The sequence below is a fragment of the Sorex araneus genome, chromosome 2 (genome assembly GCF_027595985.1).
Source record: "Sorex araneus isolate mSorAra2 chromosome 2, mSorAra2.pri, whole genome shotgun sequence".
NCBI lineage: Eukaryota > Metazoa > Chordata > Mammalia > Eulipotyphla > Soricidae > Sorex > Sorex araneus.
In genome coordinates, this window is record NC_073303.1 from 50,154,098 (window position 1) to 50,167,940 (window position 13,843).

At 49.3% G+C, this 13,843-nt stretch overlaps 1 protein-coding gene across 11 annotated transcripts in view; it reads right to left on the reverse strand.

The window, feature by feature from the left end:
* The window catches only part of DIP2A (disco interacting protein 2 homolog A), an 81,871-nt gene that overhangs the window by 17,496 nt on the left and 50,532 nt on the right, over nt 1–13,843 (reverse strand). For 9 of the 11 annotated variants that reach the window (XM_055126087.1, XM_055126086.1, XM_055126084.1 and 6 more), the window contains 10 exons: nt 12,842–12,956; nt 11,850–11,989; nt 9,727–9,863; nt 9,286–9,366; nt 8,412–8,539; nt 6,256–6,370; nt 5,714–5,915; nt 4,362–4,471; nt 4,204–4,284; nt 1,552–1,675 (listed from right to left, as the gene is read on the reverse strand). In XM_055126087.1, the coding sequence (XP_054982062.1) occupies nt 1,552–1,675; nt 4,204–4,284; nt 4,362–4,471; nt 5,714–5,915; nt 6,256–6,370; nt 8,412–8,539; nt 9,286–9,366; nt 9,727–9,863; nt 11,850–11,989; nt 12,842–12,956 (1,233 nt within the window). Of the gene's footprint in view, nt 1–1,551; nt 1,676–4,203; nt 4,285–4,361; nt 4,472–5,713; nt 5,916–6,255; nt 6,424–8,411; nt 8,540–9,285; nt 9,367–9,726; nt 9,864–11,849; nt 11,990–12,841; nt 12,957–13,843 lie in introns of those variants that run through there. The other 2 variants (XR_008628497.1, XM_055126092.1) reach the window with 2 other exon arrangements.

Sequence of the window (13,843 nt, forward strand, 5' to 3'; positions counted from 1 at the left end):
TGAGGCCAGAGGGATAGTATAGCAGGGAGGGCATTTGCTTTGCATGTAGCAAATGCAGTTCGATCCCTAGTCTCCCATATGATTCCCTGAGTACCACCAGGAGTAAATCCTGAGTGCAGAGCCAGGAGTAACCCCTGAATATCGCCAGATTTGACACCCAAAAGAAAAGTGTCAACACTGAAGAACCCGACAAACCCATGACAATGAGGAATATTCATTTGGTGATCAGACCATGCCATAAGGATGCCACAGAGTTGACATAAGGCTGCTATGAAACTGGGCTTAAGACTCTGCAAAAACTACTTCCTAATGAGGAAGTGTTTCCTAATTGCTCAAGGAAGTTGGCTCTAAATTATTTTTAAAAATGCACAGATGGGGAATAACTATCCATGAACCTCAAAACAACAGCAACGAACAATTCCAACAAAAAAGTGAAGAGGAAATGAACAGATACCTCTCCGAAGAAGAGATATGATGGCCAGTAGGCATATAATGAAGTGTTAGAAAGAATAAAAGAATGAATGAAAGCAAGTGTTCATCATCATCCATTATCAGGAAAACACTAACCCAAACAATAAGATATTATCTCACACCAGTGAGAACAGCATGTGTCAAAAAGACCAGAAACAACCAATGTTGGTGGGGATGTGGTAATAAAGGAACTCTCATTCACTGTTGCCAGGAATATTGTCTGGTTTGGCTGCTATGGAAAGCAATTAGGAAATTTTTCATCAAAATAAGAATAGAGCTCCCATATGATCAGTGATTTCACTTATTGCTTCTACCTCCAAACACAGAAGCATTAATCCAAAAAAACATGAACACCTGTGCTCATTACAGCCATTAGTACAACAGTTAGGAAAGTGAAAGGACCCAAAGTCCAAGGACGGATGAATGGATAAATAAGCTATGGTATAAAAACACAATAAAATACTATGCAGCGATAAAAAACAAAACAAAACAACACCATGCATGTGGAGGGAACTGGAGGCCATTATGTTAAATGATTTAAGTCATAAGAAGGACAAATATCAGATGACCTTACTCACCTAAGTTACAAGAACAATTTCCAATAATGACAAACCCCTTTGGCCTTGGACTATAAAATTGACTGCCAAATACTGGGGGATGGAGGGAAGATGCAGACTGAATTACTGGTGGGGACAGTGGTGGAGGGTCATGGGCAGTTTTCGAGGGGGGAGGGCAGTAATTTTGTATATCAATACCATCTTCTTTAACACTAGTATAACCATATTATCTAAACTGTACTTTAAAAAGAAAATAGTGTAGATGAGAAAAGCCATAGAAAAAATATTTTCAAAGAAAGACTGTATCAAAGTCATACCCTCACACTGGCTGTGAGTTGTCAGGAGAGCAAGGCTGAGCACTGCTGAGCACAGCAACACATACAACCCACTTAGCTTTTAGAGCTGGACTCAGCTGCAGGGCAGGAGTCCCAGGCTCCTGAAGTCTCTGTGCAGTGAGGACGAGACAATGTCAGGCAGACAGGGAAGCACATTAAGCTGATGCCAGCACTGCTCCTGCACTTACCTGGAGGGTACACCAAAGCCACATGGTCCCCAACACTCAGTCGCGCCTTCTCAGTCAAGGCAGCAGCCACCCTCTCAGCCCGTTTATGCAGCTGGACACAGGTTGCGGTGCTCGTGACTGTGCCCTAGAAAAGCAGTAAGGTCAGCGGGAGAGCTGTGGTGAGTGCTGGCCCAGCATTTACAGGGACACCATGCTGTACCGTATTTATTCCCTGCTCTAAACATCAAAGGTGGGACAGACAGAGCCTCCCTCAAGACAATGCTGTCTTTTCTGGTGACTCTAAGTCCTTTAATAGGCAAGGAAAAACAGGCCTTCTGTTTGCCTTGGGCAGGAGATGCTATGTTCAACTTGGGACATGCCTTTGAACCTTTCAGTAAAATATTTCCAGTCTTACATTACAAAGAAAACTACATTGACTATCCATCCTCACTGCCTATTAATATTTTGCTGTACTATTTTTATTTCTCTTTTTAAAAATAAACGATTAGTTGGTATACTAACCCAATTCTATCATTCCCTTACCACTGCCCTGAACATAATTACAGACAAATGTATTACAGGCCTTGATGAGTAAACCTCATCAGTGGTCTGTGTCTCTCCACAATTTGCTTTCTCTGGATGCTCCTGGTGGCAGGGTTGGGAGTTCAGTAGCAGAACTTGTGCTGTACATGCTGGCTCCCATGTTTTGCCTGTGGTGTGAATGTGTAAAGCCCTGGGGTCTGGTACCTGTGTCTCAGACCTGTGGTGTATATGTTTGAGGCCTTAGGGTCTGGTCCCCACGGCTCACCTGTGGTGTGCATGTGTGAGGCTCTGTGTGGTGGGGCCTTGTGCGGTGGGTCCCTGTGCCTCCCATCCCATCACCTGTCTCTTCAAAGGCACCAGGAAGGCCCTGGGGAACAATTTCAAGTTAACCTCCTTCCCCCTTCTCCCCACTGACTGAATTGGGCAAACCATGACACTCTTCTAGTCTTTCCAAGAAACTGAGGAGCAACTCTGTGACCACTATACCCCTCCACATACATGATGTCCTAAAGACACCTTGCTTCTCCATGCTGTGCAACAAGCATGGCAGCACGCCACACCTGCTTCTCCTGCAGGTGTCACTGCCAAGCCAGACCCCTCCTCACTAAGCTGGGGTAAGGCCATCAGCGCCTGCTCATCTCACAGAGCCCAATATCCAAGCTCTGTCATCCCTAAGAGGTCCCCAGTTCCCTCCTCCTAGGTCAAACACCATCTTGGGAACCCAGAACAAACAGCACCCTGAAAGAAAGTGGGCCTGTCCAAGTGGCTTTGAGCAACTGCCTGGGGTGGATGTGGAAGGACACAGGTCAGTCCACTGCAGACCTCTTCTGTCCACTGACTGCTGTGAGCTCCACTACTTCCTACACAGGCTTGTGTGCATCTCTGCTGCCTCCCATTCCATAGCCCCACTCTGCCATGTACTTAGCTGCAACTCAGAACAGAATTTTCACTTAAGACACCCTCACGTCCTCACACTCCCCTCTGTTCCACACCAGTGAGCCACCAACTCATGTCTGGGTCATGGCCTGTGTCTTCTGCTCCCGCATTCACTCCTCCCATATTCACCCAGAACTGCTCCTTGATGTCTGTCCTGACCAGAGCCTCCCACCACAGCCTGGCTTTGCGTGCCTTGGAGTATCCATCCTCCCCACCCCCTAGTATTCAGGGCCAGAGCCTGGCTGTACTGATTTTCAAATATTCATTGTGTACTGTGCATTTTCTTGGCCTGCTATCATTATTGCTTTTGTCCATGCTTGAAGTTTAACGGCATCTGCCAGGTCTGTGGATCACCAGTGTCCAAAGAGATAATCTCTCTTGTAAGGATTAGTTCCAGAGTCCTAGAACAGAATCCTTCTTACCTTATGTAACTCATCTGGGCACCAATGTCTTATGTTTTGAATGAAGTGAGTGGCCAACGGTCACCAAGAAAATAATAAGACCAGCTGTCTTCTGGAGCCCTTCTGTCTAATGGTGAGTCATATGGGACAATCTTGTTAGAGAACTAGGTATGTTTCCAGTTTGTCAACTGGCTCATGACTGGGAAATGAGGACAAGAGCTTCCCCTTTTAGCCTAAATGCTCCTAGTAATGTGTCTGCACATTCAAAGTGTCTGTGAGGGGCCAATTAGACAGTACAGCTGGGAAGGCAGATACCTTCATGTGGAAGATCTGGGTTCAATCCCTGAACCTTGTCAGAAGTGATCCCCGAGCACAGAAGCAGGAGTAAGCTCTAAGCAAATGAATTTGGCCCTCAAACCATAATAAAAAAAACCCAGAAAGCCAGAGTCCAAGACACCCACTAAATGCCCTTCTGACTTGGTACCTGAATCACAATAGCATTTACACTTCAACAGTGATCTGCATCAGTCATCAAATACCAAGCTAAAGCTTGAACAAGTGCACGTCTAAACTACCAATTTCCAGAAAACAAACATTTCCTTGTTAGCTCACTTAGGAATATTTACCCTCATGCTGTTCTTAATTGGAAAACTGTAACCAATGGTAATTTTTCTGTTAAATATGAAACCAGCACAAGTCCAGCTGCATGAGTACTAAGGAGTCTCACGGCAGGCAGAGCAAACACGGGGCAGGAGCAGGCGGCAGTTGTAGCATAGGGCCAGCCCTCCCTCACCTTGGCGTTGAGCAGCAGGAACAGTGGGTGGTCAGGAGTGGTGTGTGCCCGCCACTGCAGCACATCAGGCAGGAACAGGAACTGCACAGAGAGACCTATCAGTGATGCAGGCGGGAAGAGTATGCCCAGCCCTCCCAACTCCGGGTGCACCTTATTACCTTCCGCGCCTGGTCACTGTCTTCCAGGTGGGATAGTTCTCGCCCAGAGGCCTGCGCAATCCTCTTCCCAGCAACAAGGTTCCCAACAATCATGGAGGCTGGTCCGACCTCTAGAAAATGGGGAATCCGATGAACAGATGATGACTTCTGACACCTCCCTCTTTGGGCACCTGAACTCTTATCTGTTCTTGGCCTCTCCCCACACCCCACTGAGACCACCCGTCAGTTTTGTCATCACATTTCATCTGAACTACACATTAAATTCCTTGCCCAAATGCCCATGTTCAAGAATGCCCATACTCAAGATGTATGTGGAGAGAGTGACAGAGCCTCTGCATACATAGCAGAAGCAGGCTGAGAAGTTCACCGTGGGGCATAGATCTTGGAGTGGTGTCTGGCCTCAGTCACAGCTACACTCTGTACTTTGTATTTTACTACATTTTATGTACATCACAAGAAGTTATCTTTCTGATTAAATGTATTTTATCTAATCATTTTATGTGTATAATGGTGAGCAAAACCTAGCACTTACCTAAGGAATAGAAAATTCTGCTGTCATAAAACCAGCCTTGAAAATTCTTTCTCAACTTGTGGAAACCAGGGAAGAGAAACTGAGGACCCATGAGGCCTGGGAGCTGTGGCAGGTCCCAAGGCAGAGCAATGGGATCCTGAGACAGAGTGAGTAGGTCTGGCACTGAATGAGGAGCTTCTAAGGAGATCCTGAGGCAGAGTGAGGGGACCTGGGTGGCGGGTCCCGATGCTGAGTGAAGGGAGCCAGGGCAGAGTGAGGGGGATCCTGGGACAGAGAGAGGGGGTCCTGATGTTGAATGAAGGGATCCTGAAGCAGAGTGAAGGGGCCCTGAAGCAGAGTGAAGGGGCCCTGAGAGGGTCCCGATGCTGAGGGGATCCTGAGGCAGAGAAAAGGGATCCTGATGCTGAGTGAGTGGATCCTGAGGCAGGGCGAGGTTGTCTTGATGTTATGTGAGGGGATTTGAGGCCAACTTAGGGGGTCCCAAGGCCAAGTGAGGTAGCGTGCTTAGCCTTGGTGTGGTGGCTGACACAGCAGGATGGACAACAGGAACTCTTTGGGCACATGAACTCACATTTGCTCTTGGGTCTCTCCCCACACTCCACTGTGACCACCTGGCAGTATGTGCTCACTGACACAGGTGAGATGGGCCTGGAGAGATAGCAAGACCATGCCTGCACCAAAGTCTAGCTCTATGCTCTGTATTCCGTCCAAGGAGGCAGGAGGTAATGAGTGGCCTGGTGAGCCACCAGGGTACAAATGGCCATCCCGTTTAACCACAATGTGGTCACAAAGTGAGTACATATTCTTATGCTCAACTCACCTGGTTGTTTCTGGCGTGGTTTGGGCAGGTTGGTCACACAGGTATGAGGACACATTAACACATTACAAGGGTGCAGCATTCCCTCCAGAAAACGCTGCTTGGTTTCAGATATGTGAATTCCTCCGAGAGGGGCCTTGGGCAAGGTGTTTGCAGGAACCAGGGCCAAACAGTACACACCAACCTGATGGATGCTGTCAATGGCCTGGATGGACAAGACAACTCCCTGAGTGCCGACTGAGCAGGCGAGAAGCTGGAGGCTGAGGCCTGGGCAGGAACCGTCTGGTACCTCCTGGGACCTCTGGGACCTTCTAAGAAATGTGGAGCTAGATGAAGAGAACCTTGCATGTTCTCTGCCATTCAGCTGAGAAAGGAAACAGCATGGGCTGTGCATACAGGCTCACAAGTGTGCCATGGGTAGCAAACAGAGGCAGAAAAGGGAGGGCCACCAAAGACTGGGGACAGGGATGGGCAGGAAAAGCCCAACCTTGGTGGCACTCAGGGGCCAGGAAGGCTCATGAGAGGATGAAAGAGCACAGACCCACCTGCAGTACGCGACTCATCCACTGGAAACTGTCTTCCTCAGAGGCATCTGGCCGCTGCTCAGCCACCAGGACAATGCGGTCATCGTGCAGCACTCTCACAGAAAACACAGCAATCCTGGAGGAGGGCGAGGACACAGTGACCACCCAGAAGGTGCCGCCTCCCCTCACCTGGAATGGAAGGTGTGGCAGGTGGTGTTGGGGTGGTCCAGCAGTGGACTCACAAGTCTCCAGATACAGCTCCATCTGCTAAAACTCATTCAGAGAATTTGGGCTGGCACCAGGTACTACATTCACATTTACAAGAGACTTTTTTGTTTTGGGGCCAAACCCAGTGGTACTCAGGAATTACTCCTGAGGGGACCATATGAGATGCCAGGGATTCTACCCAGGTTGGCTGCATGAAAGGCAAATGTCCTACCCACTGTACTATCACTCCAGCTCCTACAGGAGACTTTCTTAATTCTAATGCACAGTAAATTTCTTTGCGCAGAAATCTGAGTCCAGCTGATTGAAACCCCTTCACCACTAAGCCTGATGCAGCCAGACTGTTCGCCAGACCTACGTCAACGCTGCAAACACGGGTCCTCCCTTCTCAGCTGCCTTTTTCTTTTTTTTTTTTTCTTCCTTTTTGGGTCACACCCGGAGATGCACAGGAGTTACTCCTGGTTCTACACTCAGGAATTACTCCTGGCGGTGCTCAGGGGACCATATGGGATGCTGGGATTCGAACCCGGGTCGGCCGAGTGCAAGGCAAACGCCCTACCCGCTGTGCTATCACTCCAGCCCCTCAGCTGCCTTTTTCTTCTCTAACTTTTAGCCAATGTCTTTTTTCCCTTATAAGAAGGTGCTCTCAGTGCCAGGGAGATGGTTCAAAAGGGCTGGGGCATATCAACCCTGGGGGTGCCCACGCAAACAAAATAAGTTTCTTGCCTCTCAATTCCATGATGCTAGAAGTCTGTAGATCTAACCCTGAGCCCTATGGGCATGCCTTTTCTAGTTTTCTCCTTCTGCTAGCATATGAACACAGCAGAACGTACACCCATGCATACACAGGCACGCATGTCCTGTGATCTGGCCCCCTTCATGTGGCTAGTGATCTGATCCCACTGGCACACAGACTCTGGCTGTGGTCCTTTTTGGAGCTGGCACTCATCCTCAATCTCTTAAGCTGGTAGGCAAGCAGGACTTCAGTCCAATGGTAGCTAATCATCCCACCATCCACTCCTTGTATCACTCAAGTTGGCATTCCCTCAAAGGTCCCTATGTCTATTCAGGACAGGGCCTCCCCTCCAGCACCTGTTCAGTAAGGCAGGAAGCAAGGAGATCTCCTTAAATCCTTGAGAATCAAGGGTTGGGGTGGAGAGGGAGTGTGTCACCCTATGTCACCAAGGGCACATGCATCAAGTACCCTCATTCTGCAGAGAGGAACATCACAACACCTTGTGGCCACTTTGTAGCCCACACCCTGCCATCCTGACCTAGGGAAGGGCAAGTGGGCACATGGACTCACCACTCAGCAGAATTCCCTAGTGACTCCTTTAGGGGAGGCTCAAAGACAGGGTCTGGAATAGTGTTCAGACATCCTAGTCTGAGTAATGAAAAATTCTCTCGGGAGAACAATGAAATTTAAAAACCACCAATGCAAGGGCTGCTTCCTGTAGGACAAAGGGCCTGAAGCAGACAGGGCTGGGCAGGGGATGCCCCTTGCTTGCAGTCAACTGGAAACTATGCCAGAGGTTCATTTATTCATTCAGTCTGCCAACATTTAGAAGGACAGAGCAGAGTTCCATCGCAGGCGCAAGGAGTTCTCTAAACAAGTGTTCTCTAAACACTGAGTGAAGAGATGGGTCTTTGGTGATTTCAGAGAAACACACATTGAGTATATCCATCTGGAGCTTCAGGCTCTGTGTCTGCCCCGTCTGTCCCATCTAAGATGTACCTGGGCCTCAATCTTGCAAAGGCTTAGAGGCAGCAAGGATTAGTCCTGACACTCTTGCTGCAAAAGCCATCCTTTTCTTCTGGAACTTTCTGGTAAGCAGAAATTTCTAAGCTTTGTATACTAAGTCAGTGGATTTGCATTCTATGCAGACATAGTCCTTAATTTTAAGTGGAGGAGGAAGATTAAAGTCACAGCACAAGGACCCGCAGCGCATCACCTGCCTCTGTAGACAAACTTCATGGGTTCAACAGCCAGGGCAGTGGCCACGACATCATCTGCATTGTGCCTGCGTACTCCGACCACCATCAGCCCGTCCAGTTTGCCCACGACAAAGACCAAGTTACCCTGAAGGAAAGACTCTGGTTAGGCCCAAAATGTTCACACAGGCAGGTCAGGTCCTGCTACACAAGCTGGGCTCACACAGGGAAGCACACAGACTCAGAGAGTCAGTAAGACCTATAGCCAAAAGGGCACCATGCCCTCAAGGACAAGCCACTCAGGGCAGGGGCGAGGGCAGGATGGAGGATGGGGCCTGACAATTTGGTAGCTGGTGTGGAGGTGTAGGAGGTGGGCACACAGTTGTGGATGATGCTTGTATAGACTGTGAAGGTCTTTAGGAGTCAGGACGGGGCCCAAGCTCAGCACCACCATAATCTGGCTGGCAGTGCTACTGTGGGTCTGCCCCGCACAGGACAGGACAGGGAGAAGCACTCCTGGTCTGAAGGTGCTGCTAAGTACCAACAAAACCCTCTCCCAAGTCATGACAACCAAAATGACTTTAGATGTTGCCAACTATCCCTGGGGAAGTAAGGGCTACCCCACCCTCCCACCCCATCCCCCAGTAACAACAGGTCAAGAAGTCACAACCAACATCCAAATGGCAAAGAATACTAAAGTGAACACCCTGTCACCTCACCTGAAAACAAATCATCCACATCACACTGAGCCTAGGATTCCCTCCAGTGTGCCCAACCACAACTCCACATGCTCTGCCTTTAAGGGGGCAGCAGCAGGGTGGCTGGAGCTGCTCAGGAGCCAGGATAAGTGATGGAGCCCACCTGGAGCTGGGTCCTGAGCACAGACATACTCACAGGCCCGATGAAGCCCAGCAGTCCCGTTCTGGTGAAAGGCTTGTCAGAGATGGGCACTCCTCCTGCAGTGACCGGAACAGTCTGCAGAGGGAGGGGAACCCTCAGGGGCAGCCCAGGACAAACAAGCAACCAGTCAGAAAACTCCCTTAATAGGGAGAAGGTGGTGCACACACTGCTCCCAGTCAGGGACTAGCCCGTAAGCTGGGCCTCCGTGGTGAGTCTCAGTCAGTTAGGGAGACCCTTTTTCCTCCTCCCTCCCTTCTCCGTGTGGGAGCACCTTGTCCAGAGACGGGGAACTCACAGAACTTGCACAGCACCAAAATGCATGCACAGTGCTAACCTCCTGTGCTCAGTCAAGCCAGCCAAAGGCCCACCTGCCCCTCACCCACAGTGCTTCCTCGCCCAGAGTATGGAACCCAGTCAGCCCTGGTAGGTACAAACCTCAAAGACATTCCTGGTGATGCCCAATAGTCCATAGTAAGCTGAACCAGTTGCCCCAGAATGAACACATATTTCTCCGACTTCATCTGTCTTACAGAGATGAGGGGTACCTTCCACCTTCACAACACACAATGTAGCTACAAGAGAAACCCATGTCCAGCGTGAGATGCAGACATGGGTGGTGGCTCACAAAGTCCACAGCTGCCAGCGTTCACTTACAAACATATGTGCATGTGCAACACAGTACATTCTCATGACACGCTGACACCTGAGCATCCTGAGTGACCCCGGGCACACTCGAGTGGATGGGGAAAGGTCTACACAACCCAAGGCACTCAAGGTGGCAGACACTCCCCTCCTGTCCTCAGAGCCACATGTGCTGTGCTGATCTGAGGCAGCTCGTGCTACTGGCCTCAGGTTCGCCTAGCCTGGGCCTTCCTATCATAGGGCCTACATGTCCTCCACAGCCTGTCACCCCTTTTCTGTCAACCCTGAGCAGCCAAACTTGTCCTCACCTTGCCAGAGCTGGCCCCCACAAACACATGATGCCACTAAGAACACCTGATTAGCCGGGTGAAACAGGCAGTCTGGGCTCACCTAAGCACTCTGTAATTTCTGTCAGTAACAGGAGAGGAAGATGGCAGCACCACTCTGAACAGGTAGGAGTGTGCAGCTGCAGAGCAGGTGGTACTCCGCACTCCTCACGCAGGCCTTCTCCGTAATGGCCACAACCCAAAGGTACAAGGACACAAGCCGCACCACATGGTGCTACTGAAAAGGAGTGTTACACAGCTTCATGGAGACAGGTCAGCTGCTGGTACAACAATCTGCCCCAACTCTCTTGGAGGGACCTCAGGAAGCTCAGTATATGTGCACAAACCTAGGGATTAGGGATACACAGATACACCTAGGGCAGCTCTGTGCACATATCCCCTAGAGAATACTGTGCTTATGCACGCAAGTACTCATAATTACACTTAAACACACACTACATACACCGTTTTTTCTAATCTGTCTGCTAGCAAAAAAGTGAAAATAGAAAAGTGAGCTGTACAAGTACTTGTAGAGTAGGAAAGCAATTCCTTTGCACAGTGAAGCATGTACACACAAAATGATATACATACAGGAAGTGAGGAGTGTGATAGGAGTCCTTTATACTTCTTATTTAAATCAACTATTACTTCACCAATCCGTAGAAATGTGTGCATTCCTCACAAATAAACCTCCTTTTCCATGTTCTCTGTAAAAATGTTTCACCCCATGTTCAAACATACTATAGGATTGATAACCTATATTCCTGCCAAATCTTAAGGTCATTCATTTATGTTGGAACCCTAAGCATATAAAACATGTCAGAACTCTAAGCATGAACCAGAGTACCAAGTGGTGGCCCCTCTGGAAACTCATCACAGTGCCCAGTGCATTTGCCCATCTTCCAGGCAATGGATAGGAGGCAGAGCTATAGGCTCAGGGTTCCCAGGGCAACCTGCTGACCTTGCCTCTATAAGTTACTGGAATGTGGACCCCAGAAGGATAGACACAGCAGAGAGGAACTAAAGCAGATGAGGACGCAAACTAAGGCCGTCAAATCACACTGCAGTCTCCTCACAGATATAGCCACCTGCACAGCACTGCTACATGTCCCACACCTTGGAGACACCACAGGGCCCACATACAAGATGACAACCATGCTCCTACCACTCATAGATTGGCTACAGCTTCCAACGATGACCCAGGGTAACATGAGGGGAAATGCTCTAAAATGCATGAAATCTGGAAACCCTCCCATCTACAAAATGTAGCTATGATCTCCAAATCTAAAGAACTAGGAGTCAGGGTCGCAGGCCAGACACATACTTGTATAGTGGCTCACTTTTAAACTCAGTACAAGAAAAGCAAGAATATGAAAAAAAAAAAAAAAAACCTAAGAGATCCCAACGTACAAAAAAAAAAAAAATCCCAACGTACATGGTAAAGTCTCTTAGGAAACATCCTAGAGTACTCAACACCTAGTGCACAAGGCTTTAAGACTGCTAGCAGATGGCGAAGGTGCACCCAAACCTCCAAGAACACCTCACACCTGAAGCTCTTCCTGCTAATGGACAGCGCAGGCACTTCCTTACCTCCAGGCATGACTTGACCAACATCCTGAACAGTGAGGACGGACAACTTTTCCTCAGTGTCAACTCTAATCACACCATAGCTGAGACCATTCATTGACAGGACAGCTTTCCTTGCAGGAGGTCCTCCCAGATCAGGTGGCCTAGAAAACAAAATCATACTGGCTGATCCAAGGGTTAAGCACAGGAAGATGGACCCCGGGCCTTTACCTATACCCTGCATCACAGCTCCAGACTGTGAGGACATGGCTGCAGGGAGGCAAGAAAAACACAGACATGTTAAAGGGAAACCCACAGCAGCCTAACCTCACTCCGGCCTCAGGCACTCCTGTGTTCTCAGCTATGGTGAGAATTGCCAGTGGAGTTGGGGTGGACTGCCCCAACTCCTGCCCACAGGAAGGCTGAAAGGTCTTAAAGTAGCAGCAGTGCTCCCAACCACCAAATTCTAGAGTGGAGCATTGTTCACCAATAGTGACTGCCCTACATGTTCTCCAGCAGAGAAAATGACACGCTGAGCAAAGGGAAGACAAGGTAAGGCTTATGAAGAAAAAGATGCTTTTCTTAAGGCTCTAGTCCACTTTCACGGCCACCTCACATGCACATGAAAAAGCCACTGGACACAGGAACACAGCAACATCTGAGGTCTCACTGGGCCTTTCTGACAGCTGAATTGAGGGAAGAAGGTTAACATGTTGCCACCAGTGCTGGAACTTGTGGTAATCCACACGCAAGTATGAGCCACCAGTGGTATGTGCCAACATCAATGTGTTAACACAGAAAATAGTCCTATACTGACATACTGTCCTCTGCCAGGTCCTGGCACAAAGCCAAACATGGACCACATGAAGGGTCAGACTAACATATCTGGGAAATGTTGCATCAGGGCTGTGGCAAGTTTCTGCTGGTTAGAAACAGATTGACCAGATGTACCACCACAGAAATTCAGTCACAGGAGCAATTAGGTGTTCACAATGCAGAGCAAGTGATGCAGTCACCTGCGGATGGCAACTGTCAGTGCTTCAGGAGAGCTGGCACAGGGACAGATGACCTCCGGTCTCAACCCTCTGGACTGGAATACGTTGAGGAATGCATCACAAGAGGATATGGACCCTGCAGGAAACACAGTGGGAGTGAGCCCTAATGGCCTGATGAGGCTGACCTGGCCAAAAACCTGGGCACACAGGGACAAATCTGGGGCTGCACATAGTAACCCCCATCCACCCCATAACGTGAAATACTGCCACAACACAGATCCTGTGAAGTGGGTGAGGCTGCTTCCATGTAAGTGTGATCCATTTCCAAATCACCAGCACACAAAAAAGTGCAGCTTCCTCACAGTATCCACTTGAACTCCTGTGCTAGTTCTGAGGTCAGACTTATAGCCTGCCCTGCACCTCCCTCCCACCCCAACCCCGCCTTATGGTAAGGAGGAGAAGACTGAGGGGGAATGTAGGCTTCAGTGGTGGCCTATATTGTAGTCTCAGGCTGTCTCCAGAGCAGCTGTCGCCTGCTGGGTGTGGCTGCTCAGGACAGGGTCAGCACCATCAGGACCCCAGGCCCGGTGAGGCCTTAGGTGCCTGTGTCTAGCCTTATGATCTGCAGTGGGAAACAACAGGCCAAGACAGTCTGGGTTTGGAGTGCTACAGGGAGATGAAAGGGATACAGGAGCAGCTGGGATCTGAGGTCTGTGGGGGCAGCCAGTTTAGGGAACACTTCCTGATGATACAGTAACACTGAGGGTGGACAGGATGGAGCCAGTGAGAGAAAGTGGCTGGCTCAGGTAGGGTGAGGGATTAGGCAAGAGTTGGAAGGGGAGTATGATGTAGTGTTTTAGAGCTGGACACAGAAGCTAGTGGGACTTAGATGCAGATGATGGGTTTGAGAGGTTCGAGGTACTAGAAAGGGATGCCGACGGGGCTCAGTGAAGGGAGGTGATGAGCAGTTTAGGGGTACCAGAGGGGTGCTGATGGGGTTCCTAGGAGCACACAGTGTCTAAG